Consider the following 27618-nt stretch of genomic DNA (forward strand, 5'->3'; position numbering starts at 1 on the left):
TGCTAACAAGCACCTCATGTTTTAATAAGTGTTTGCAAACCAAATCGTATTGCCATAACAATGCGATTAATCGCGATTAAAAATTGTAATCGTTGCCCAGCACTAATATATATATATATGTATATATATATACATATATATATGTATATATATATACATATATATATGTATATATATATACATATATATATGTATATATATATATATACATATATATATGTATATATATATACATATATATATGTATATATATATATATATACGTATATATATATATACGTATATATATATATGTATATATATATATATAGGGTCATATAAGGTAAGGATACAATTCTTACATGGAGGTTGTCTTTAGTGAGAATTTGAAACAATCCATTTTGTCTCAAAACATATCAGTTTTCTATATCATCTGCTTAAAATGAGAGGATTAAAGGCATTTAAAAAAAGAATGTATACAGTCCAGAAAAGAGTAGAATAGCATAAGATTTGTGACCCATGTGACACATTCAGGGACTACATTAACATTTTAATTTTGTATTAAAATCCAAAAATCATCCACAACTTGCTTTTAGTGAAGGGTTTGTTTTCGCGTCATAGTTCATGTCCCGAACGGGTTCAATCCACAGAAGTGGACTGTGGTATTTATCTTGTATCTGTAACTAAACCGAAAACACTTAAAAGCGTTTCTCATTGTTTTTAATATTCTGAAGTAATAGAAATGAATTTCATGACGATGAAATAAAACATCTGCAAAGGAGGATGTTTTTGTGCCTTGACAGTCTGTTTTGGGTGTATGGTGTCTTTTTATTTATGTGGAAAATATAATTATTAATATTATAATATATATATATATATATATATTCACACACACATGGCCCATCAAACAGAACATGACAACAATTGCTGATTGAATCAAAGTTGGACAGATTGATGAAATTTCTTTAATGTATTTTAAAAGAAGGTATTCACTGCATCAGCACAACCTCACAATCTGACTTCCTTTATGAATCTAGGAAAGCTGGACACCGTCTTTAGTCGATTGCAGTTTGTGTTATCTAGTTTAATTCAAAGCAAGGTGAAATTAATCTTCAATAGGAACATTTGACAGTCTATGAAAGAAACTAATAAATACATGGTGTGTACTGTGCATAGGATGCACTACGTGCTCAACATTACTAATAGATCACTTGATGGAAATTAAAAAAAATACTTCTTGCATCTTCAGTTGATAAGAAAGCACGCAGCTCCCACAATATCTTGGTCCCTTCCATTAACATGGAGCTGCTGTCAATTGAGGATGTTCACTTGATAACAGTCTTTATTTCAGATGAATGTCGTATTTCTTTAGTGAAATGTCATATTTGTATCTGCAGAAAAGTTGGGAAATATCATCTATGCCTCTTTTCCTTTTCCATACTCTAGAAACATATATTTGCATGTCTGTGTAATACAAGGTGCTGAAGAGCTGTGATCCCCCAACGACAACACCCTCGACTTCAGTCTGAAGCTTCAGCAGGTTTCTCAATCTCATCCCATCATCCAAGTGAAAGACATCCAGATCAAAGTTCAGCTCCAGGCAGGTCTACCCTCTTTGGTTATCCCCTTGCTGTTTGACAGTTTGTATATGGTAGGTTCTCTGTGCCAGGATCCTCATGCAGTCAGGCCTTAACCTATAAGATGAGTCTTTGACCCAATATCTTGCGGTTGATCTCAGCCAAGGCCACAGAAAACACAAAGGCCTTCTCATCTGAAAGACTGGCATACATATCCACCTCCTTCTCTTGTTTCTCTGTGAACACAATAGAACACAGTCAATCACAGAAAACTCATTTTGCCAATACGATATTCATCTATGGTCATGCTAAATGAGAGTACAAATTGCAAGATAAATAATAAACTAGAAAATGCATTTCCTGCTGAAAATGCGTTGGAATGCTGAAAGCTGAAATTAATTGTGAAAAAATTGCTGAAAATTAAGAAATGGGAGACTGTCTGAAAAATGTTGAAGCCCGAAAGCATTTAAATTGCACTGCTGAAAAACCTTCTAGTTGAAATGTCTAACTATGGTGTCTGTAGCTGAAAGTATGAGGAAGAAGAAGGCTTTGAAAGTTGAAGTATAACAGGATTTGAAGATTTTCTCCACAGAGATCCCATTCAAAAGCAAATTGCAAAATGCTTAATTCAAAAAGTTTAAAGATTACAAATATGAAAAGTCAAAGCACCCCTCTCCTGAAAGAGCTGAACATTTTGATATTTGAACAATTTCTGTAGCTTAAACAAATTTCAGAAGTAGTGATATTTGTAGTAATAGTAGTAGAAGTTGTAGTTGAAATAGAAGTATTATTAGGAGTAGAAGTATTAGTAGCATTAGAATAAGTAGTAGTAGTAGCAGTAGTGATATTTGTAATAGTAGAAGTCGTAGTTGTAGTATTATTAGTAGTAGAAGTATTAGTATTTAGAAGTAGTATTAGTATTTAGAAGAAGTAGTAGCCGCGTATCAGTAGTAGTAGTAATAGCTGTAGTAGTGGTCGTGGTATTTAATATAACAGTAGTAGTAGTAGTAGTAGTAAAAGTAATGGCAGTATTTGAAGTAGCAGTAGTACTCGTAGCAGTCGTACTAATAGCTGTAGTGGTATTAGTACTGGTAGTAGCATGAATAGCAGTAGTAGCAGTTGTAGTATAAGTAATAGTGGTAGTGGTAGTAATAGCAGTAGTGGTAGTAATAATATTGATGGTAGCAGTAATAGCACTAGTAATAGTAGCAACAGCAAAAGTTGTAGTAGAAGTAGTAGCAGAAGTAGTAGTAGTAGTAATACTATAAATATTAGCAGTAGTAGTTGTCGCAGTATTAGTAAGAGCATTCATTATTTCAACAAAAAAGCCTAATTTTGAGCTTAATGTTTACATACAGTTAATCCATGGGGCTTTTATTTTGAAAGGGTGGGGCTGGGTGGGGGAGGGAGGGGGAGAGGAGACATAATCATAATGTTTGACACATAAACAGAGGTTATTAAATGACAGGCTTCATCACAAGCAGTTCAGTTAGAATTCACTCTGGGGCTTTTATTTTGAAATGGGGTGTGGGGGAGAGGAGACAGAATCATAATGTTAGATAAACACAAACCGGTTATTAAATGACAGGCTCATCACAAGCATTTGTTAGGATTCATTCTGTGGGGCTTTTATTTTAAAATGGCGTGTGTGTGTGGGGGGTGGAGGAGGGTGGAAAGACCTCTAAAGATCCCTAAGACCTGAAAGACTGTATGAGAGACAGAGACACACACAGAGAGAGAGGGAGAGGAGTGTATGTGCGCGTGTGTCTGTGAGTCTGTTTGTTTATCAACATCACTAATTGGCTCAATCGCAAACACCTGTGTGCCTGAAGCCATTTGAAAATATTCTCCATAGAGATCCCATTGAAAATAAAAAGCTTAATAATTCAAAAAGTTTAAAGGTTAGAAATATGAAAAGTCATAGCACCCCTCTGGTGAAAGAGCTGAACATTTTAACAGTTGAACGGTTTCTGTAGCTTAAAATATGAAGGAGAAGAAGCGGTGCGACGGAAGAAATAGAAGAAGAATTTGACATTATTGTTGGAATGCTTAACAGCATTCCAACAATAATGTCAAATTCAATCTGAGGCAGAGGTCCTCACACTGATGCCTGCCTCCCCATGCACAAGTGGGAGAGTTGAAGAGAGGTGAGGAGCGAGTAGTGGTGTCACGGATCGATCCGTGATCCGTTCGGATCACCCCTCACGGTTCGGATCACCCCTCACGGTTCGGATCACCCCTCACGGTTCGGATCACCCCTCACGGTTCGGATCACCCCTCACGGTTCGGATCACCCCTCACGGTTCGGATCACCCCTCACGGTTCGGATCACCCCTCACGGTTCGGATCACTTGTGAACCGCGGATCAATCGAGTATTTTTAATTTTGTTTTTTACAGTGTAATCATCATAGTGTGTAAAGTTCTACTGCTGCTGTTCCTTTTCAAGTAACAAGTCCCTGAATATCAATGCTGAGTGTCAGTGAACTGATATGAAGCAGTCGTGTGTTCACGTGAACGGAGCAGCTTAGAAGCATTTAACGGTGAAGTCATGGCGAGCGGTGGAACATCAGAAGCCGCGGCGTCATTTAAGTCGCAAGTTTGGGAGCATATTGTCTTCCCTGTAACGTATAATGACGGATGAGGGTGGTGGACAAAGTGTTATGGTATGTAGGCGTTATTTAAAGAGAAAGACACACGACAACGGCAAAACATCGGCATGTCCACACATGAAGAGACACCATCCCGTCTGTCAGCGACGGGGACACTCCGGTGTGGAAAACAAAGGATTTCTAAATCTGGTTAAAATGCTTGAGCCACGACACGACGTCCACTCACGCACCCACTTCAGTGTGAAGCTGTTCCAGACCTCTATGAGAAGGAAAAGACTGCAGAGACTGCTTTCACCACGGCGGAGTGATTCTTAGTCCGGTGCTGTAGACACGCCCCCTCTGTGAGAGTCACACAGACACACACCTGTTTCAGGTGCTGACAGAAGTATCAGAGTGGAAGCGAGACAGGCCCAATAATATTCCAGTCACCACAGAAAGGTCGACCCTCTCCCCAGACAATGGAGATATTCTCATCTTTTTGAAAGTAATGTCACAGTAATGGTAAACATCATTGTGTATTTGAATGGCATAACCTGACAGGAAGTAAACACAGACCCAAGTTGTTGCCGAGCAGTTCAGTTCAGTGTAAACAGTGGAAGCTAGCTCACTAGCTGTTTCTTTCTTTCAATATTGATGAAAGGACGAGGATATCCGAATTGAGTATTCTTGAATGTTTTATTTTTATTTATTTATTTCATTTTGTTTCAAATTGGACATCTTCAATATTTTTATTTTCATGTAAGACTATAGCCCAAAGTTCTTTGCTTTAAGTGTTCTTGAAGTTCTTTAATTAATAAATGGAAAGCAAAGTTATATTTGTTTCATCCCCTTTTCTTTGTTGATCCGAACCGTGACTCAAGAACCGTGATCCGAACCGTGAGGTTTGTGATCCGTGACACTCCTAGGAGCGAGACATGAGGCAAAGCTGGCTCCACATACTCCAGATCAACCAATACACCAGAGGGCAGTCACTATTATAATGATACATTATACTATACTATTGTAAAAAATATTTGTGGAATTTAAATACGTTGCACTAAAATGTCAAGATTTGGACCAGAAACCATCAACCACGCTACTAAAGAAGAACAATGTAATGGTGGTGCAGTCCTGTCTCCTAAAAATTAAGTTCCCCCAAAACTAAAATGCATTCTCAATTACGTTTGACCATGAACGTATTTTCTCCCTGATTACATTTGTGTTTGACGTATTACAAATACGTTTCTCATCAACATATCTTTGCCATACTCTAGTCTTAATTATTTTTCTGTGATCTGCCTCGCCTCTACCCCGCCACCCACAAGTTGTTGCCCCGCTGCCTGTTCCGAGGGCTGAAGACCTGACGATCGGGTGCCTCACGGCGGGGGCGGCTGGAGACCTCGCGTCCCGGCGCCAACGAGTGAGCGCCCGCCACTCGGAACCATAAAACCAAGTCCCGGATTTCACCCGGGGGACATTCTGGAGGTATTGTGACCGGGTGATGTGCCTCGTTGCTGGGGAGGTATGAGCCGAGAGTGGCGGGGTGTTATGGAGGTATATATTACAACTCGGTGTTGTTCCCGTGCGTGGATGAGCGCATTTCTGCCGGAGACAGGCGGCGTGTTGTGGTAGTATTCCGACCGCGTAATAGGGAGAAGGAGAGGCGGTGGTGGAGAGGGAAAAATATGTTCAAGAGATGGTGGAATGTATGATTGGAGAGAGAGAAGCAAACAAGTTGGACGTGATCCCGGTGTCCAACAACAGTGTCGCGCCGCATTGATGCTTTGTACGAAGACATCCTGGCTACATTAGTCGGTCGCGTGAAGAAGAGTGAGTTTCACTCTCTGCAAGTAGACGAGTCTACAGATGTGGCCAAACTGGCCAATCTTCTGGTGAACGTCCGTTACCTTTTCGAAGGCACGGTACAGGAAGAGTTTTTGTGTTTTTTATCTTGTAAACAAATGCCACGCGCGAGCAAACTGTTCTCATTAGTCCGATTTTTATGCGGCTATAAATAGGCTCTGTTGCTTTTTTTTTTTTTACGGTGTGTGGGGGGGGATTGGGGGTGCATGAACCCGGTCGGGATGTAGACCGGGGTGCGTGGCCTAAAAAGTTTGGGAACCACTGGACTGGACCAACACACTGAATTGAACTCTTATGGCAAAGTAAACCATGCAAAATGTCAGCACGGTTGAGTGGAGTTAGTCAGACATGGAGGAACCTGCAGAAGGGCCTCGATCACAACTCGTTAGGAAGACGTGTTGACCAACCAGGTCGGAAATCAGGGTTTATAGTTCTGAACAGCCACACTGAAGGCAGAGTAACTAACAAGCCATAGAGATATTCATCGAGAAGGGGGAGATGCATTGTCCTTTATATCTGGTGATAGCGGTGCACATTTTCAGACATTCTATTCTGGAAAGCATTCATAGTGTAGCACATGACAAGTGACAGAAACAGCTGTGTAATAATGAAAAGAGAGCTTTAGAGGGAAGTTCAGAAAGTTATGAATGGAAATGACCTTGATCATTGTTACGTAACAGACTCATCGTCAAGATGTAGACATTACCTTGATATGTCGATTTATCTTACGATAAATGGACACGACCTCGACCAGTTTTACGTTATCGACTCATCGTACGATAAATGGACACGACCTCGACCAGTTTTACGTTATCGACTCATCGTACGATAAATGGACACGACCTCGACCAGTTTTACGTTATCGACTCATCGTACGATAAATGGACACGACCTCGACTAGTTTTACGTTATCGACTCATCGTACGATAAATGGACACGACCTCGACTAGTTTTACGTTATCGACTCATCGTACGATAAATGGACACCACCTCGACCAGTTTTACGTTATCGACTCATCGTACGATAAATGGACACGACCTCGACCAGTTTTACGTTATCGACTCATCGTACGATAAATGGACACGACCTCGACTAGTTTTACGTTATCGACTCATCGTACGATAAATGGACACGACCTCGACTAGTTTTACGTTATCGACTCATCGTACGATAAATGGACACGACCTCGACTAGTTTTACGTTATCGACTCATCGTACGATAAATGGACACGACCTCGACTAGTTTTACGTTATCGACTCATTGTACGATAAATGGACACCACCTCGACCAGTTTTACGTTATCAACTCATCGTACGATAAATGGACACGACCTCGACTAGTTTTACGTTATCGACTCATCGTACGATAAATGGACATGACTTCGACCAGTTTTATTTTATCGACTTATCTTATGATATATGGACTTTATTTGTCTTTTTTCACATACTGTCTGAATATTCTCAAGAATTCAAAGTTCATTGCTCTTTGAAATAGTGTACTTACATTATTATGCTATAATCCGTGGAATAAAATAATCTTGAATTATAATACGTTTATCACTATTATTTCTGTGACAGTGCATCTCCCAAGTAATGTAGTTATCATGACAGACCTAATCACAAGAGACTTGTAATAAGAAACTGTGACTAGTCACTCCTTTTACCTTTCTCCTCTTCCTGTTTCTTCAGACCCACCGTCTTTGGTCTGCCCCGTCCCCTCCGAATGGGATCCGATTGGCTGTTGGCTCGGGATCTTCTCCTGTTCTCCATGTCACTGGTTAAAGAAGAGTCTATCCTTTCTCTGCGAATGCGTTCTGTCCTCCTCCGCTTAAAGTCCAGCTTGTCTGAAACAGAACATTGACAGTAAAAAAGGTAACAACATAAGTGTGGGTTAGACTGGTTCCAGGCAGACATCTCTGATTTGTTTATTGAAAAAATGGTGATTACAGTGAGTAATACGGTAATTATAATAGATATGAGGAAGAACATGAAATACATAATACTAGAAAATGCATTTCCTGCTGAAAATGCGTTGGAATGCTGAAAGCTGAAATGAATCTCAAAAACATTGCTGAAAATAGATATCCAATTTTTTAAAAATTGCAAAAAGCTTAGTAATTCATAAAGTTGAAAGATTACAAATATGAAGTTATATCACCCCTCTCCTGAAAGAGCTGAACATTTTGATCTTCGAACAGTTTCTGTAGCTTAAAAGAATTCCAGCGGTAGTGATATTTGTTGTAGTAGTAGTAGAAGTTGTAGTTGTAGGAGAAGTATTATTAGCAGTATCAGTATTAGTAGCATTTGAATAAGTACTAGTTGTAGCAGGAGTGATATTTGTAGTAGCAGTAGTAGTAGAAGTTGTAGTAGAAGTAGTAGTATCAGTAGTCGTAGTAATAGCTGTAGTAGTGGTCGTAGTATTTTATAGAACAGCAGAAGTAGTATAATAAGTAGTAGTAGTAATAGTAATAGTAAAGTCAGTTTTTGAAGTAGCAGTAGTAGTAGTACTAGTAGCAGTCGTACTAATAGCTGTAGTAGTATTAGTACTGGTAGTAGCAGGAATAGCAGTATTAGCAGTTGTGGTATAAGTAATAATAGTAGTGGTAGTAATAGCAGTAGTGGTAGTAATACTATTTATGGTAGCAGTAATAGCAGTAGCAGGAATAGTAGCAACAGCAAAAGTTTAATTAGTAGTAGTAGTAGTAATACTAGAAATATTAGCAATAGTAGTAGTTGTCGCAGTATTAGTAAGAGCATTCATTATTTCAACAAAAAAGCCTAATTTTGAGCTAAACGTTGAAATACAGTTAATCCATGAGGCTTTTATTTTGAAAGGGTGGGACTGGGTGGGGGAGGGAGGGGGAGAGGAGACATAATCATCATGTTTGACACATAAACAGAGGTTATTAAATGACAGGCTTCATCACAAGCAGTTCAGTTAGAATTCACTCTCTGGGGGCTTTTATTTTGAAATGGAGTGTGGGGGAGAAGGGGAGAGGAGACAGAATCATAATGTTAGATAAACACAAACCGGTTATTAAATGACAGGCTCATCACAAGCATTTCAGTTAGGATTCATTCTGTGGGGCTTTTATTTTAAAATGGCGTGTGTGTGTATGTGTGTGTGTGGGGGGGGGGTAGAGGAGGGGGGAAAGACCTCTAAAGATCCCTAAGACCTGAATGACTGTATGAGAGACACAGAGAGAGAGAGGGAGAGGAGTGTATGTGCGCGTGTGTCTGTGAGTCTGTGTGTTTATCAACATCACTAATTGGCTCAATCGCGAACACCTGTGTGCCTGAAGCCATTTCATGGAGATAAAACAGGAAAACACCTCTCAAACAAATCATCAAAACTCCCATAACTGTAGCTCCTATTGCTCCGATATTAATACTTGAGGGGAAGAATGAGTTGAAGAACAGATCCTGTAAAAATTGTATCTGTAGTGTAAAAAATGTGGCTTAACTGGCGATCTAGAAATGGGGTACCGTGTTCTGTGGAAGATGTTTTTGAAGCAAAATTTAACATTGGTCTCTATGGAGCAGAAAGTTGGTTTTCCTCTCAATTAACGGCTCCTGTGTCAAATGTGGAAATCTGTGGGATTCCACAGTCATTTTTCTACGACAAGGACAATATTAGCTACTTCTACATCCAGACATTATGCATGAAGAGTGAAGATTGTGGACACAGTGGCAAGTTTTTTTCACAAGAATCTCAAGCTGCTCTTCACTCTAGCGGTGACATCACGCACTCTAAGCTGCGCAATACACACCCATTATAAAGTCAGAAAAGGGCTGAAAAATCATAAAAGTTAAATTGCTGCAGTTCAAAAAGTTTAAAAGATATCAAAAAGCTGAATCATGTTGGCAATAGTTGAGGGTTTTCTCAACATTTGAAAGTTGAAATGGTGTCTGTCGCTGAAAGTATGAGGAAGTTGAAGGATTTGAAAGTTGAAGAAGTTTTTGAAGTTTTTGAAGGATTTGAAAATCTTCTCCATAGAAACCCATTCAAAAAAAGTTGCAAAAAGCTTAATAATTCAAAAAGTTTAAAGGTTAGAAATAGAAAAAGTCATAGTAGACATGAGCTGAAGGAGCTGAACATTTTGATAGTTAGAACGGTTTCTGTAGCTTAAAAAATGAAGAAGAAGAAGCGTTGCGACGAAACGGGGGACGGAAGAAATAGTGGAATAAAGAAACAGGATAACAATAGTTGGAATACTTAACAGCATTCCAACAATGAGTGAGTGAGTGAGACCTCTAAAGATCCCTAAGACCTGAATGACTGTATGAGAGACACAGAGAGAGAGGAGTGTATGTGCGCGTGTGTCTGTGAGTCTGTGTGTTTATCAACATCACTAATTGGCTCAATCGCGAACACCTGTGTGCCTGAAGCCATTTGAAAATATTCTCCATAGAGATCCTATTGAAAAAATAAAAAGCTTAATAATTCAAAAAGTTTAAAGGTTAGAAATATAAAGTCATAGCACACCTCTGGTGAAGGAGCTGAACATTTTAATAGTTGAACGGTTTCTGTAGCTTAAAAAATGAAGGAGAAGCGGTGCGATGGACGAAATAGCAGTTGAATAAAGAAACAGGATAACAATAGTTGGAATGCTTAACAGCATTCCAACAATTAATAGCATATAGCCGCAATTGGCCATTTTGGCCAAACAAAAGGAAGCAGCCATTTGCCTAAACCAAAGCTGCAGGCAGCAGCGACTCAAAGCTGAGCAGTCACTTGAGAAGGTTCAATTCTGTCTGAAGAAGTGAGCGCAATACAAACACTTGTATCATCTTCATAATGCATGCAACCTTTTAGTGATTACTCAGTCAAAGTCCTGCCAGACATGTTTTATGCCATTTGGGGACATGTTTCAACAGCTCAAGTTAAGAATATCCAACACGTTTGGTGACGTTTGTCATGGATTTATGACCAAAGTTGATCATGATCATCATTAATCATTTAATGCTTTGCTACTTTCAGCTTCTTCCGAGGTGATCTCTTCATTATCCATTCAGATGTTCATAATAAAATGATTGCCTTTCACACCAATCAACTGATTGTCCAGCAACTTGCCTGAGTTATCCCCATATTCATAAAACATACTTTTATTTGTCATGATTAATGATTTCTGTGATGGGTTGACGTGCCATACTTGCCATCCCGTTGTTAAGTGGAATATGTTAGTAGAGTCATAAGTCCTTTTTCTGACCGAGGTTTGTGGAAGTTAGTAGCGTCCAGCGGGCACAGCTGTGCCGTGTTGCGAGGACGCAGTCGGAGCTAATGGTGGCCACGAGACAACACTTGTGATCATGGCCACAGCCAGCTATGAGGTCACAGAGGGCAAGACCTCAGTGACCCTTTTCTTTCAAAAAAACACTGCCAGAAACTGATGGTTATCGATAACAAGGCTGTCTGTGGTGTAAGATGTTCAGGCTGGGGAGGCTGGAGAAGGCAGTCCAGTGCTCTGCACACAAACTGAAGTCACACTTGGTGATATATGCACAGTAGATCATATCTGCTTGTTTCATCCAGAGAGAATCCCAAGTCTCAAGGGGATGGCACTATACCAGCAGAGCAATAAGATAAGGGCAGATTATCGGGCAGGTTGACTCTCATAATATGAACATTCTTAGAGGTTTGTTCCCCAAACAGAAGAGGAAGAGTAAATCCTGCCTACATGTTTGTTGACTGAGCAGAGATAACATGCAATGAAGAAGTCGATCCACCGGAAATACTTAAAAGCAATACAGAGTGCCTCTCACCAGCGTTTTGTTTTTCTTAACATAAATAAAGACATTTCCACCATGAAAAGTCACCAGAATGCAAACAATTCAAGGATCATTTATTGTAATTATGCAACACAGGGATGCACAACGAAATTCAGTTGTAGCACATTTACAGCACAACAAACACAACAGCAGTACTTTCCTCACGTGCATTTCTTCAATTTACATGATAAGGAACGTAAACAGCAGCAACAAATACATTTATCTGGTCAGAAAACATGGCCGACATCTCCACATTAAAAAATCAACATGAGGAAATCATTGTCACCAAGCATCATGACGTGAATACAGAGTCCACCAGAGTCCTGCTCTCTGTCCTGCTGTCCACCCGTCAAGTGCTGCTTGATCCTGGACCACGATAGATCCAGGTCTCTGTGAAGATGTGGGCTCAACAGTCACTGACCTCCCGCTGGTTAGTGGAGTGGCCTCAGGTCCTAGCTGGGTTAGCTTAGCTTCCATCTCAGCTCTCCTCTCTTCCTTGGGGCAGTTTGGTGGCGTTTGTCCGGCAGGTGTGGCTGGTCGGTCGGCGGTGATCCTCTCAAAGTCTGCTGCACTAAATCTAATCCCCACTCTTCCTTTTCAGATGTTGACGGGTTTTCAGTGCTTGATGCTGCAAATGTCCCGGGGGAGGCCCCTCAGAGCCCCTTCTTAATAGTGTCCATTTAAAGATCACAGTTCTGATTTTAAAAGCCTGGCTACGGTCCTGTCTGTGCTGTCACCAGAGGTCTCTATGCTGAGTCTTCATGACTCCATGGCAGACAGAGGGACTTCACAAAACACAGAGCAGTACTGAACAATGTCATACAATTAACTGACTTTGCTCAACACACACGGAGAAGAATCAAACTAACATTTTGAACATTTTCAGGCATCATTTATGCAGGTAGAACCTTACCTGCTATAGCTGGAGAAGAGCGCTCATTTAATTTGGCATTTAGAAGTTTTCTGCTTATAAACACGTAACCACACGGACAGGACTTGCACGCAACTGGAATCTAGAGAGAATCAACCGGGAAACACAAAGGTTAGCTTTGACCTAAGGATGGCATCAATGTGTTTATCAGGACTATCAGCCAGTTAATGATGCAATATATTACATACATGTGGAACTGGTGTCATGTGAACCTAAAGGACAGGTATAATTCAAAAGTAGCCCAAGTGACTGTACTGTATGTTCACAATGTGTGCTCCTGTGTTTGGGGGTGTAAGGGACTGAAGCGGGTTGGTGTTCCATACGGATCCCGCTCCATGTGAACCACAGATTAAAAACAGTGGGTCAAAGGGTGTTTTAATCTACAACCATTTGCATTGTGTTTTATGCAAACCAAGACTAGAAAGACCCGATGTAAATACATTTACTATAAAAGCAATATTAAGCGGAGTGACCCCATCGCCTTTATGGCAAACCGTTTAAGAGGTGTTCAGAGGGGACAGCAGGAGAGACTGCACACACCATTGGTCGTTGAAGCTGCCGAGACGTAAGGAAGAGAATATGTTTTGAGACTTCGAAGATATTTCCAGATTCCTGAAATCACCAGGAAGACTTTCCGAGAAGGTTCAGAGGACCTTAGGAATAAAAGGTTCAGAGGACCTTAGGAATAAAAGGTTCTGAGGACCCTAGGAATAAAAGGTTCTGAGGACCTTAGGAATAAAAGGTTCTGAGGACCTTAGGAATAAAAGGTTCTGAGGACCTTAGGAATAAAAGGTTCTGAGGACCCTAGGAATAAAAGGTTCAGAGGACCTTAGGAATAAAAGGTTCAGAGGACCTTAGGAATAAAAGGTTCTGAGGACCTTAGGAATAAAAGGTTCAGAGGACCTTAGGAATAAAAGGTTCAGAGGACCCTAGGAATAAAAAGGTTCAGAGGACCTTATGAATAAAAAGGTTCTGAAGACATTATGAATAAAAAGGTTCTGAGAATGTTAGGAACAAAAGGTTCTGAGGACGTTAGGAACAAAAGGTTCTGAGGACGTTAGGAACAAAAGGTTCTGAGGACCTTAGGAATAAAAGGTTCTGAGGACCTTAGGAATAAAAGGTTCTGAGGACGTTAGGAACAAAAGGTTCTGAGGACGTTAGGAACAAAAGGTTCTGAGGACCTTAGGAATAAATGGTTCAGAGGACCTTAGGAATAAAAGGTTCTGAGGATGTTAGGAACAAAAGGTTCTGAGGACCTTAGGAATAAAAGGTTCAGGGGACCTTATGAATAAAAAGGTTCTGAGGACATTAGGAATAAAAGGTTCTGAGGACCTATGGAATAAAAGGTTCTGAGGACCTATGGAATAAAAGGTTCTGAGGACCTTATGAATAAAAAGGTTCTGAGGACATTAGGAATAAAAGGTTCTGAGGACCTATGGAATAAAAGGTTCTGAGGGCCTTATGAATAAAAAGGTTCTGAGGACATTTGGAATAAAAGGTTCTGAGGACCTCATGAATAAAAAGGTTCTGAGGACATTAGGAATAAAAGGTTCTGAGGACATTAGGAATAAAAGGTTCTGAGGACCTCATGAATAAAAAGGTTCTGAGGACATTAGGAATAAAAGGTTCTGAGGACATTAGGAATAAAAGGTTCTGAGGACCTATGGAATAAAAGGTTCTGAGGACATTAGGAATAAAAGGTTCTGAGGACCTATGGAATAAAAGGTTCTGAGGACCTTATGAATAAAATGGTTCTGAGGACATTAGGAATAAAAGGTTCTGAGGACGTTAGGAATAAAAGGTTCTGAGGACATTAGGAATAAAAGGTTCTGAGGACGTTAGGAATAAAAGGTTCTGAGGACATTAGGAATTAAAGGTTCTGAGGACATTAGGAATTAAAGGTTCTGAGGACGTTAGGAATTAAAGGTTCTGAGGACATTAGGAATTAAAGGTTCTGAGGACGTTAGGAATAAAAGGTTCTGAGGACCTTATGAATTAAGAATGTTCCTGAAGCAATGTTCAAAAACAACGTCCTGAAAACATCCCTGATTATAAGTTCTTAGCATTCTAAATGAGTCAATATTAGGATTTACAATTAAATAATAACTGTAACTGTTTTTCAAATATTAGTCAAAGTCACATTGTTCTGTGAACTCTTCTTCTTGTCAGGAATAAGAGATCTCACATTGCTTCATTTCACAGCAACCAAAAAGGACGTGGTTGAATTATTTGACTTAGAAGTTGCAAAGTGGCTTTATATGGACGTTTACTCGGACAACTAATGATATAACACATAACATTAAAAACACGCTAACAGACGAAACAAGTGAAAAGATGTGCAACTAGATGAGCAGATGAGAGAACACGGAGGCTTCCTCTGAACACAAACACAGGTCTGGCTTTCCTCTCGTTTCCACAACGTGCCGCTGCACGTGTGAAGACGGCCAACACAGCGCTATGAACACAGCGTGACATGCGGTTCACTGTCGACAACGTTCAACACTGAAAATGTGTATTTTCCTCACCTGTTGGTCGCATTCAGGACAAGATTTAGTAGCCATCTTGACTTTCTTTGTTTTATTTGCAGACATAGTCCGTTTCCTCGGCTGTGCGGTAGCTACAGCTTCTCTTTGCGATACATGGACGGACACCAACTTATGCGTGCAACGAACACACACCGATGTGGCTGAATGACAACACACCTTTTAGAAGCACAAACAGACATTAGAGTATACTAGTAATGCTCATACTGAGCGCATGCGCAGGGAGAGTTCCTCTGCTGGTGTGTTGCTTTCAGGTACCATGGTAAAATGGTACATATCAGACTCCTCACTCTGGTTCTCATCAGCCTGACTGATAATCGCAAAAGGAAGACAGAAGACTTGACCAAATGGAATGGAATCATTTTGCATACAGTTTTCTTTGACATGTCTAAAACCCAACGGTGTTGAATGAAACCATATTGTGTTTGTTCTGGGCCCAAGCACCAGCGTTGTTATTATTACTATTAGCATTATTATTCTGTTAAAATGGTCGTGTCAACGATGCAAAGGTGAACATTTAACAGACAGTAATTCTAGCAGCACTTGCAAATATTTTTTAGAAAAAAAAACACAACCATCCTAACCATAAGGGGGCTCTATTGTCAACGTAAACACATTTTGGTTCATAACTCGCACAATACAACATTTCCACACGTGTTCCTGCGTCTCCTGGTATAGGCCTATGTTGGAACTCATGGTCCATCAAAAACAAGCAATGGAAGGATTGACATCTTAAAGCAATTTGTTCCTGCTTTATGCTGATAAGTCAGTAAGAAATTAGGATAGGATATGAGCTTAGTTAGGAAACTAGCTTTGTTAGCTCAGCGGGAATCATATAACAATTCACCATTAACTTTCGCAATACACTGTTTTCCTCATCAATACATCACTAATTCACAAATCCACTGACAGACAATGCATCTAATAAGTTTTGTTATGATCGATGGCAAATGATTATTGAGGCACCATGGCTACCACATTGCAATACTGACACTAAAAGCTGCACTACTATTAACTGGCAACTCCAACAACCCAAACAAGCACATTCCTTTGTAGAACAGACAAATCTTCTTTGTAATGGCTGTAAAACATACCGACATAGTAAATGTGTGGAGTTCACATGTTGTCTGATGTGGACACATGTACTGGTCAATCTTCACTTGGATGAATAATAAAACAAACTTCATAAGCTTCATAACCTTACATTCCCATATATGTTTGATACAACATAGTTCTGGCCAGAGAAGATTTGGCACAGCTTGCATAGACACACTCATACCAAAAACCTAAAGTAACAAGATATCCAGCTTTATACAGTATGTCCAGAGTCATACAGAATAATGTATTCACATTCCCTCGGAGGAAACAACACATGTTTGTGTGTAGCCCTTGGTTCAGAGTGTTGGGAATACAAGTTCTCATCTTATCTTAACCTCCACACCCCCAAAGCATCCTCACACAAGGAATGCCAAGTGTGAAGGACTCTGAGGCCTTTCAAAATACCAAACTGGTGACAAAAAATACATTTATGATGAAATTCACACATGTATGGTGTTGTCTGTGTTTCCATCTTAGAACTGAACTTTTATTTTGTTTTGTTTATTACATTACAGTCATTTAGCAGACGTTTTTCTCCAAAGCGACTTACAATTCAGATTCTATCACAATTCTACACCGTATGCACAGCTGCAGGAGCAATTTAGGGGTTAAGTGTCTCGCTCAAGGACACATCAACAAGCAACTAGTGGAGCCTGGGCCGGGGATCGAACCGCCGATCCTCTGATTGAAGGACGGCCCTGCTATCCACTTCGTCCCTTATGAAAGTTAATTTCAATATTTTGGTCCGTTGTAGTCCATCCTCTCGTGTTACTTCTGGTTCCAAAAAACCAAGATGGCGACGGCTCAAAATGCCAAACTCAACTTTTGGGGGACTTTCGTTTGAGTACTATTGTCGAGTAGACACGTGCTGAGTCTCAGGCCATATCCACACTAGTCCGTGTCTCGTTGGATGCAGAGTTGTCAAATAGAACCGATCTCCGTCCACACGGGAGTTTTCAGCATTATTCTCAAGTTGATCTGCATCCACATGGCAGCCTTCGAAGGCGGACAGCACGTGACCATTAACGTACACTGGGCATGCGCGTGATGGTGTAAACAGGAAGTGGATTGCTTGCTTAGTTTTAAAAAAATATGACAGAGTAATGAAGTAGTCTTTAATAATGAAAGGTTGTATTTGATACTTAAGATCTTCCTCTATAAACTCAAACAGACAGCGTTCGTGGAAAGTTTTAGAAGTTTTATTTTTCAGACGTAGTTACGGCGCTGCGGGTCTCTCTCTCTCTCACATCAACTTTACTTTAAAATCAACACTTACACGGAAACATTTACTCGATTATGGTCCATAAATGTGGTCAACACACGTCGATCACTCGCTTCCATGTGTTGTTGTCGTGGGGGCTGATGAATGTAACGTTAGCTCCGCCATTGGGGTATTCCTTCATGAGATACGGCATCAGGGGATAAGCTGGGTCACCCAGCAGAAAAAACAGGGACATCATCTTCGCCCTCTATCAATTCTTTAGGGCAGGGATTCCCAAAGTGGGGTGCGCGCACCCCTGGGGGTGCGCGAGCTGCCTCTAGGGGGTGCGCGAGAGGAAAAGTGTAATGGCGGTCTGATGGTGTAATAATATTAAATATAAAAAGAAAATGTAATTTTAATTTAAAAACTGTCAGGTGGGACATCTGAAGCTATCAGTCGTAAAAGAGGAGAGGGACAGAGAGAGAGAGAGAGGAATCGGAGGCGAGGGGAACGGAGAGGTGCGTTGGGGAGAGACCGGGAGAAGAAATCGAGCCAGAGTCAGAGGAAGATGAGACGGAGGAGACCGAAAAGGAGGAAGGGATAGCACAGACAAATCGGGAGCACATCGGCCCATCGCGGAGTCAAGGTGAAAAAAGAGGAAACGAGAGTGAGCATCAGACTGGGAAAAAAAGAGGAAATATGATGAAAAGTATCTGTGTCTGGGCTTCACTTGGATTGGCAACGCAGATTGCCCAAAGCCACAGTGCGTGGTGTGCAGCGAGGTTCTGGCTAACAGTCTGAAGCTCTTATTTACGTCACCACCTGAACACCAAGCATGCCAGTGCAAGTCAAAAGCCCCTTACATTGTTTATATCCAAATTGGAGGAGTTACAAAACAGCCAAAAACAACTGGAGTCTCATTCATGTGTTGGTCTATAAATGACGCACTACGGGCTTCATATCTGGTTACAGAATAGCGAGAAAGGGGCTACCGCACACAATCGCCGAAGACGTGAGCTTGCCAGCTGCCAGAGAGATGGTGGAATGTATGATTGGGGAGAAAGAAGCAAAAAAGTTGGACATGATCCCGGTGTCCAACAACACTGTGTCGCGCCGCATCGATGCTTTGTCCGAAGACATCCTGGCTACATTAGTCGCTCATTAATTGTAAATTAAATGTGATAATCTGCCTCTGAGCCTGTGCGTGTGTCCTCGCATCCGTATTGCTCTTTAAAAGTGACGCCTTGTGTCACTGAAAGTTATTGAAACTTTGTTGCAGTGTTTCAGGGCGTTTTCACACCTTCAGTTCGTTTGCTTTGTTGCAGTTGCTCCTTTGTTCGGTTTGTGTTCACACTGCAACATTTAACAGCGGACTAAATCTTGTAAACAAATGCCACGCGCGAGCAAACTGTTCTCTCATTGGTCCGATTCTTATGCGGCTATGAAGGCTTAAAAGGCTCTGTTGCTTCTTTTTTTTTTTTTTTATTAAGGGGGGGGGGGGGTGCGCGAACCCGGTCGGGATGTAGAAGGTGGTGCGCGGCCTAAAAAGTTTGGGAACCGCTGCTTTAGGGCATTTGCTCCATCTTTTAGGGCACAACATCATGCAACAGGTCCGACTCGCTAGCTTCTAAGCTAATTTTAACATTACCGCCAATGGGGAAATGCTAACCGCGATTAGCATTAGGGAATATAATATATCTTCGTACATATTTTCATGCTCCATGAAGAAATACTTGCAGACTAAGGTCTCTCAAGGCTACCAAACGGAAAAAGTAAAACGAATCAGCGTCGATCACTCGTCTCTCATGAGTTTCCTCTGTGTTGTCTGTTTGTAGCTGTAGCTCTGAACAGCATTTATTGCTAACTGTAGCTTCAGACAGCCGCTCCGTGAGCGACAGCGAGATCCTTCTTGTGGCACTGGCACCTCTGCGTCACTCAGCGTCAGTCTGCGTCACTCAGCGTCAGTCTGTGTCACTCAGCGTCACTCAGCGTCAGTCTGTGGCACTCAGCGTCAGTCTGTGTCACTCGGCGTCACTCAGCGTCAGTCTGTGTCACTCAGCGTCAGTCTGCGTCACTCAGCGTCACTCAGCGTCAGTCTGTGGCACTCGGCGTCAGTCTGTGGCACTCAGTGGCAGTCTGTGGCAGTTCAGCGGAAAGAGTCAGCTGTGGCAGGCGAGCATAGTTCGGCAACCGTCAAGAAGCTGCGGAGCTGAGGGGGCGGAGCCACATTTCCTGAGAACACCCATTGTTGTTACGACAGATCAGCTTCCATAAATCAGTTTTATGATTTTAGTTGAGTCACCGGAGCCCCCTGTTCTCTGTCGGCATTCCTTAGAGTAAGTACGTTGTACTTTTTTGTTTCTCATTCATTTTATTTAAGTATGATTTTGCTGGTTTTGCAACAAAATGGAACATAATACACTTTCCAAATTATTACTTTTATAGTCATTTACAACAATCGGCTAAAATAATGAAAATAAATCATCCGTTTTATAATCATTTAAAAGTATATATACAAATTAAAATTAAAATTAAAAGACATAAAATGTCCAATCCAAGGGTTAGCTGCCAGAGGGTGACGCAGAGTGACGCAGAGTGACACAAGCTGCCAGAGAGTGACGCAGGGTGACGCAGAGTGACACAAGCTGCCAGAGAGTGACGCAGGGTGACGCAGAGTGACACAAGCTGCCAGAGAGTGACGCAGAGTGACACAAGCTGCCAGAGAGTGACGCAGGGTGACGCAGAGTGACACAAGCTGCCAGAGAGTGACGCAGGGTGACGCAGAGTGACACAAGCTGCCAGAGAGTGACGTAGGGTGACGCAGAGTGACGCAGGGTGATGCAGAGTGATTACTTATATGTATATGTATGTCAGTAGTAGGGTTGGGTATCATTTGGGTTTTTTTCCGATACCGGTGCTAAAACGATACTTTTAAAACGATACCGGTGCCTGAACGGTGCCTGAACCGATGACAGAGAGTGACACAAGCTGCCAGAGAGTGACGCAGGGTGACAGAGAGTGACGCAGAGTGACACAAGCTGCCAGAGAGTGACGCAGGGTGACAGAGGGTGACGCAGAGTGACACAAGCTGCCAGAGAGTAACGCAGGGTGACAGAGAGTGACGCAGGGTGACAGAGGGTGACGCAGAGTGACACAAGCTGCCAGAGAGTGACGCAGGGTGACAGAGGGTGACGCAGAGTGACACAAGCTGCCAGAGAGTGATGCAGGGTGACAGAGAGTGAAGCAGGGTGACAGAGGGTGACACAGAGTGACACAAGCTGCCAGAGAGTGACACAGGGTGACAGAGAGTGACGCAGGGTGACAGAGGGTGACGCAGAGTGACACAAGCTGCCAGAGAGTGACGCAGGGTGACAGAGGGTGACGCAGAGTGACACAAGCTGCCAGAGAGTGACGCAGGGTGACAGAGAGTGACGCAGAGTGACACAAGCTGCCAGAGAGTGACAGAGAGTGACGCAGTGTGCCAGAGTGACGCAGGGTGCCAGATATTTGATGTTGATGGTTAATTTGCAACCAAGTTGTATACATCATGTATTTACTTGTTATTTTATGTAATAGAAAAGTGAGCATGTGTAGTTCATGAAGCAATAAATAATGACAATTGAAAAATATAGAGAGATGTTTGGTTCATTCTTTTCAAACACTAAGCCTAATTTACCTGTCATTGATTTAATTGTCACACTTAAATCCTGAATTGACTGGTGAAACAGAAGAAGTTAAAAGGCCAAGATGAGAAGATATAATGTTGGTCAAATACTGTGGTCCAAATTCAATTTATTCAGTTTTATTGGCATTGAGATATAGAAAGTTTGACTCTAGAATAGTCAAACAATTCCGAATCTCACAAGACAAGAGCAAAAACAAGATGACTGTGTTCTCCTTTCTTCGTTGCTGTCATGTTAACTGTCTTGTGACCCCTAAGATTGATCTCTGGAGCTGTAGGTGGATGCAGACTGTCAGAAGTGTTGCTATTTTTAAAATATATCACTGATTGTGTTACTATGGTAACTAAAGCAAGGTCCACTAGAGGCTGTTTAATAATAGAGTGCAGTGATGAGATTAACGTGTTATACATTTATAATATTAGCAATTTCCTGCCACGTTTTTAATATTTTGTAATACTATATTGAATGTAATTTTCTTTTCTTTCTCGGAACTGAATCACGCTGCAAGCAATCGGTCCATTTTGTAGCCTCAGATGGCTTAATTGTTCCTGAAAGAGCACTCTTCTAACGTGCATTTATTAATATAGCTTTATAGTAGTAGTGTGATGGCAATAACATAACGAAAATAATGATGTGGCCTGCTGTACATGTGTTAAGTAGTAGCCTATGTAACGTAGCCTATAAAACAATCAATACATATGGTAACATATACTAACAATGATAATAATATACTGTGTTGTCAAACTTGTATTCAACTTGTTTATCTGCTTTTTATATGTACTGCTATATATTGTGATGACTTCCATAACAGGACAACTACGTTTATTTAACACAAGTACACCGCTAGACACTGCAGTTTTTTGGTCAGAATTTCTTGCCATGTTTAATTATTCATTTGTAAAATTCTCATGTTGTTTTTATGTTCAATTGGAGTTTATTCTATTTTTTGACTTGTTCAGTTTTATTTTGATTCCAATTAACAGATATAAAGGTTATATAGGTTCTCTCAACCCTGTTTCCTGACTGTCTCTGCGTCTGGTTCTATTCCTCGTGTGTTCCCACCCGTGACAACTGCAGCTTTATTGATTCAGCAAACACTTGTGCTTTCATTTGTAACAGAATTTTGACGATTATTGAATTGTTCACCATCACATTAATTACATCCAACAAGTTTCAACAGCACTTTTCATCGAAAACAACAAAACAGAACCTAAATCGAGCTAAACAGAACCTTACAAAAAGTATTTTTCAAATAAACTGACATCTAGTGGCAGTCCTGTGGCAGCTCTGACTACTGTCAGCAACATTATATCTTCTCATCTTGGCCTTTTAACTTCTTCTGTTTCACCAGTCAATTCAGGATTTAAGTGTGACAATTAAATCAATGACTCAGGTAAATTAGGCTTAGTGTTTGAAAAGAATGAACCAAACATCTCTCTATATTTTTCAATTGTCATTATTTATTGCTTCATGAACTACACATGCTCACTTTTCTATTACATACAAATAACAAGTAAATACATGATGTCTACAACTTGGTTGCAAATTAACCATCAACATCAAATATCAGATGAAATAACCTGCATTAAATACATCCATATCTGGCACTCTGCGTCACTCTCTGTCACCCTGCGTCACTCTGTCACCCTGCGTCACTCTCTGGCACTCTGCGTCACTCTGTCACCCTGTGTCACTCTCTGGCACCCTGCGTCACTCTCTGGCATCCTGCGTCACTCTCTGTCACCCTGCGTCACTCTCTGGCACCCTGCGTCACTCTCTGTCACCCTGCGTCACTCTCTGGCACCCTGCGTCACTCTCTGTCACCCTGCGTCACTCTGTCACCCTGCGTCACTCTCTGGCACCCTGCGTCACTCTCTGGCACCCTGCGTCACTCTCTGTCACCCTGCGTCACTCTCTGGCACCCTGCGTCACTCTCTGTCACCCTGCATCACTCTCTGTCACCCTGCATCACTCTCTGGCACCCTGCGTCACTCTCTGTCACCCTGCGTCACTCTCTGGCACCCTGCGTCACTCTCTGGCACCCTGCGTCACTCTCTGGCAGCTTGTGTCACTCTGCGTCACCCTGCGTCACCTTCTGTCACCCTGCATCACCCTCTGTCACCCTGCGTCACTCTCTGGCACCCTGCGTCACTCTCTGTCACCCTGCGTCACTCTCTGGCACCCTGCGTCACTCTCTGTCACCCTGCGTCACTCTCTGGCAGCTTGTGTCACTCTGCGTCACCCTGCGTCACTCTCTCTCACCCTGCGTCACTCTCTGGCAGCTTGTGTCACCCTGCGTCACTCTCTGTCACCCTGCGTCACTCTCTGGCAGCTTGTGTCACCCTCTGTCACCCTGCATCACTCTCTGGCAGCTTGTGTCACCTACTGACTTGGGTTGGGCACCGAAACTCTGTCCAGCAGGCTGCTGGACTCTTTCCACTGCAGCCTTGTAGTTCTGCAGGAATAGCTCATCCTCTGTGGCTCCGACTGTCTGGACACTCCTGTAGTTGTTTCTCTGTCCACCAGTTCTTCAGACAATCTCTACAGAAGCTGTGGCTACACGACAGAACAGGATCTGTAAAAGTGTCACGGCAGACTGGACAGCAGAGATCCTCCCACGAGCCGTACAACATTTTGTCTCCGAGCAAAGCTGAAGAACCACGAGGCAGAAATCCCAGTCGATCACTTGTGACACTTACTTTCACTTTGAGTCGAGCAATAAAACTCACATTCATTGTTGGATGCAGGTTAAAGTGACGGTATTATGGTGATTACCTTCATCAAGCTGTCCTCTCTCAGTCGATGTTGGAGTTTGAACTGTTGCTGATTGTTGCCAGCTGTTGCTGTTAATGAGGAACAATGACAGATTGCTACTGTCATGTCTCAGGTGAGTCAGACACAGTACTTTATTCAGGTAATATTAGTTTCAAGTTACCAAAATACTAATGGGGTAATATCAGTGTAATAATTCAATTTTTCAATTCACTTTATTTTGTATAGTCCAAAATCAAATTTGCCACAATCTATACACATGTGAGCCATCCACTAGTTCTGTACAGAGAACAGTGACTCCAGAAGAGCTGAGGCCTTATCCAAAGGCTGCAGCCAGGAACGGCACTCAAAAACCAAAACGAATGTCAAGCTGTATCCTCACTGACACCCCAGAGAAGGAGAGAATAGAGCAGGATCACAACGAGCCAGTGCATCCCAGCCTAGACCAGCAGCCAAACCTAGTGGATCCCAGTGCACTCCACCCCAGCTGGAGCCAGCAAGAAGAAAATGAAGAGAAAGAGACAGGAGGAGTCGTCGTCATCCGGTGAGGATTGTTTTTGCTTGGTTTGCATGGAAACATTCTCCCAAAGCCGTTCAGGGGAGGTGTGGGAGAAGTGTTGCATGTGCAACCAGTGGGCACACAAGCTCTGCATAGTTGGAGAGCACAGGCCCTACATTTGCCATCACTGTAATTCAGACAGTGAATAGGTGTAGCATAGTTGAGTAGGCTATTACTGTTCGGCCTATTTGTTTTCTTCTTCATGTTGTTATATAGGCTGGCCTAAAGATGTTTCCTGTTCATGTTCCTTGCTCATTTTGTTTTAAGCTTCATTAAGTTATGTATTTGTCAACTTATCAATGCAATTAAACTTGTCACGATTAGACTTTGCCTCCTCAGTCTCAGTGTGTGTGTGTGGCTCCGCCCTGGTCTCCTCCCTGCTTCCTCCTGATTGCACTCATTCAACTCACCTGCCCAGTCCACACAGCTGCCTTCAATCCACTCATCACCCCACAGTATATCTACTCCAGTTCCACATCCACTCTCAGTTCCACATTCACGCTCAGCCAGATCATTTCAATTCTGCCTTCTTTTTAAGATTTTTCCCATTAAAATAGCATTGTGACAACCATCCCGTGATGGGGTTGGTTGTCACAATGTGTCAGAGTGTCTTGATAGTTAATTACCTCTTTGTAATAATAAGTTGGAAAATGAGAGGGATACACATTTCAAGCCAGCACCGTAAGCTTCAGTTTAATGTAGGAATGACTGTTGAAAGATGTTTTGATGATGAGCAATTCACGCTAGAGTAGAAAGTGTGACAACCAACCCCGTTCACACTTATTTACGTTTTATTCCTAGTTTCCTATTGACGTCCCGTGGGCCGTCTATTGGGCATACTATTACTTCATGTAATGCTTCACTCAATTACATTTGATGTGTTATTGTGTGTGGCAAATGACTGAAGTGATGAAGGTAAGCTTTTTGGTTTTCACAGCTGAAAACCTTGTATTTGTGTTTATGGACGATGTCGGCGGTCCGGCCGACTCCAGCTGTCGCCTCCGAGCCGCAGCTACCCCCGGATCCGAGCGCAGCGACCTCCAGTTCCTGCCGCTGCCGCCTCCGAGCGCAGCGACCTCCAGTTCCTGCCGCTGCCGCCTCCGACCGCAGCGACCTCCAGTTCCTGCCGCTGCCGCCTCCGACCGCAGCGACCTCCAGTTCCTGCCGCTGCCGCCTCCGACCGCAGCGTCGTCCAGTTCCTGCCGCTGCCGCCTCCGACCGCAGCGACCTCCAGTTCCTGCCGCTGCCGCCTCCGACCGCAGCGTCGTCCAGTTCCTGCCGCTGCCGCTGCCGCCTCCGACCGCAGCGTCGTCCAGTTCCTGCCGCTGCCGCCTCCGAGCGCAGCGACCTCCAGTTCCTGCCGCTGCCGCCTCCGACCGCAGCGACCTCCAGTTCCTGCCGCTGCCGCCTCCGACCGCAGCGTCGTCCAGTTCCTGCCGCTGCTGCCTCCGACCGCAGCGTCGTCCAGTTCCTGCCGCTGCCGCCTCCGAGCGCAGCGACCTCCAGTTCCTGACGCTGCCGCCTCCGTGCCGCAGCGACCACAGTGTTGTGGCAAAATGACGAGAAGAGACGGCGAACTGGAGTTGCAACCAGCGGGTAGTGTTTTAATAAGATCAAGCCAACATCAACCAGTTCAGTATATTGAAACGACTCCCCTGTACTGCTTTTCACAGATCACTCTTACAGTCAAAATTCACGCCTCTTTCGCTGTGCTCACCTCTCAAGAATGTTGTTTGGTTGGTGCCCCCGTGTCTGCTCCTAATCTCGTCTTAAGAATGTTGTTTGGTACCAGAATATGTGTTACATATTCACTGTTTACTTGTCATATGAGGTTTTACGTCTCAAATGATTCTGGATATTTTGACTTAAGAGGAACACTCGTGTTTACTGCAATCATGGAAGTTAAGATTGGAGCAACAGTTGGATTCAAAAGCTATATGATGATTTTCTTCATCACCTGCCGCCTCCGTGCTGCAGCGACCTCCAGGTCCTGCCGTCTCCGACCGCATTCATATCCTTTGCCATTTTGAGATATTTCATTGAGTTCTTGTGCTTGTGTTTAGAAAACAGAACTTTGGTTATTTTGCTCTATGAAAAACTGGATTGTAGGTGAACATGAATATATTCATTTATAAGTACGGTATGCTAAAAATAATAATAATTGTTAGTTGCAACTGAAACACCGTTATGGTCCTTTAATTAAATACGTGTTCCAGGAATATTCTGGTGATGCTGAATTTAAAAAGGGTCTTTAATTTACTCAAATTTAGAATAAAATTTCCTGAAGAATTTACCAAAGAGATTAAGTTATTTGAATTTGTTGGTAGAGTCATTCATTATCAATAGCCTTGGAATGAGAATATATTAAAGGCTTTACAGAAGGCCACCATCTTTGGGAAAGAAGCAGATAGTTTAGTCTTTCCATAAACTCATCAATGCAGAGGTTTCAAAACATGAGATCAAACAATATTTCTTGATCTCTGCAGCTGTTTTAACCTTAGTCATGGAGTAGTGAGGCGACATGGTAAAGAGGCAGAACCCCATCGCTCCTCCTGTCTACATGCGGGTCACTGATTGGAGCTTTGCAGAGAGACCCTTACATAACTTAGAGATAAGACTGAAACACTGACACGTCGAGGAATCATTCCAGAAGCAGATAGAACCTTGTAATGGAACAAACAAATGTCCCCGCTGGAGATCAATACGGGTTTATCTTATCTTAATTGCAAGGTCATCATTTATTATTGGGAATGTTATTCTCAACATGTTAATTTGTATTGTTCACCCAGCTGACCCAGTATGCTCTAATCAAATCATTTTTTTTGAGTTACACAAGCAATGAATGGGAATGAATGAATTGACCAGGCCAGACACACAGAGACAACCCCAACCCATCACACGTCAGCCTTTGAATGGGCTGAACTACGGGACTCGTAAAATGAAGTATATTCCGTATATTCACCGTATATTCACTCAGGGTGAGGTCATGGGTCAATGATTACTCAGTATGTTGGTCCACTGGGCAGCAGAGTGGGTCTCTGGGTTATATTCAA

At 42.3% G+C, this 27618-nt stretch overlaps 1 protein-coding gene across 1 annotated transcript; it reads right to left on the reverse strand.

Moving 5' to 3' along the window:
• Positions 1–943: 943 nt before the first annotated feature.
• On the reverse strand, positions 944–15438 carry cUnh16orf87 (chromosome Un C16orf87 homolog). The gene is made up of 4 exons (XM_079284238.1): positions 15235–15438; positions 12692–12791; positions 7674–7853; positions 944–1792 (listed from the first exon to the last, which is right to left on the reverse strand). Exons 1-4 carry the CDS (start codon positions 15298–15300, stop codon positions 1674–1676), a joined length of 465 nt encoding a protein of 154 aa, XP_079140364.1. The 5' UTR covers positions 15301–15438; the 3' UTR covers positions 944–1673.
• Between the last annotated feature and the right edge of the window lie 12180 nt (positions 15439–27618).

Source organism: Melanostigma gelatinosum (assembly GCF_949748355.1).
Source record: "Melanostigma gelatinosum genome assembly, chromosome: 2".
NCBI classification, from domain to species: domain Eukaryota; kingdom Metazoa; phylum Chordata; class Actinopteri; order Perciformes; family Zoarcidae; genus Melanostigma; species Melanostigma gelatinosum.

Bases quoted from the DNA above. Each gene is read 5' to 3' on its own strand.
- cUnh16orf87 (XM_079284238.1), bottom strand. From the start codon at position 15,300: ATGTCTGCAAATAAAACAAAGAAAGTCAAGATGGCTACTAAATCTTGT. The intron at 7,854-12,691 runs GTAAGGTTCTAC...GTTCTGTTTCAG, and splicing joins CTCTTCTCCAGCTATAGCAG to ACAAGCTGGACTTTAAGCGG. The intron at 1,793-7,673 runs GTAAAAGGAGTG...TTGTGTTCACAG, and splicing joins GAAACAGGAAGAGGAGAAAG to AGAAACAAGAGAAGGAGGTG.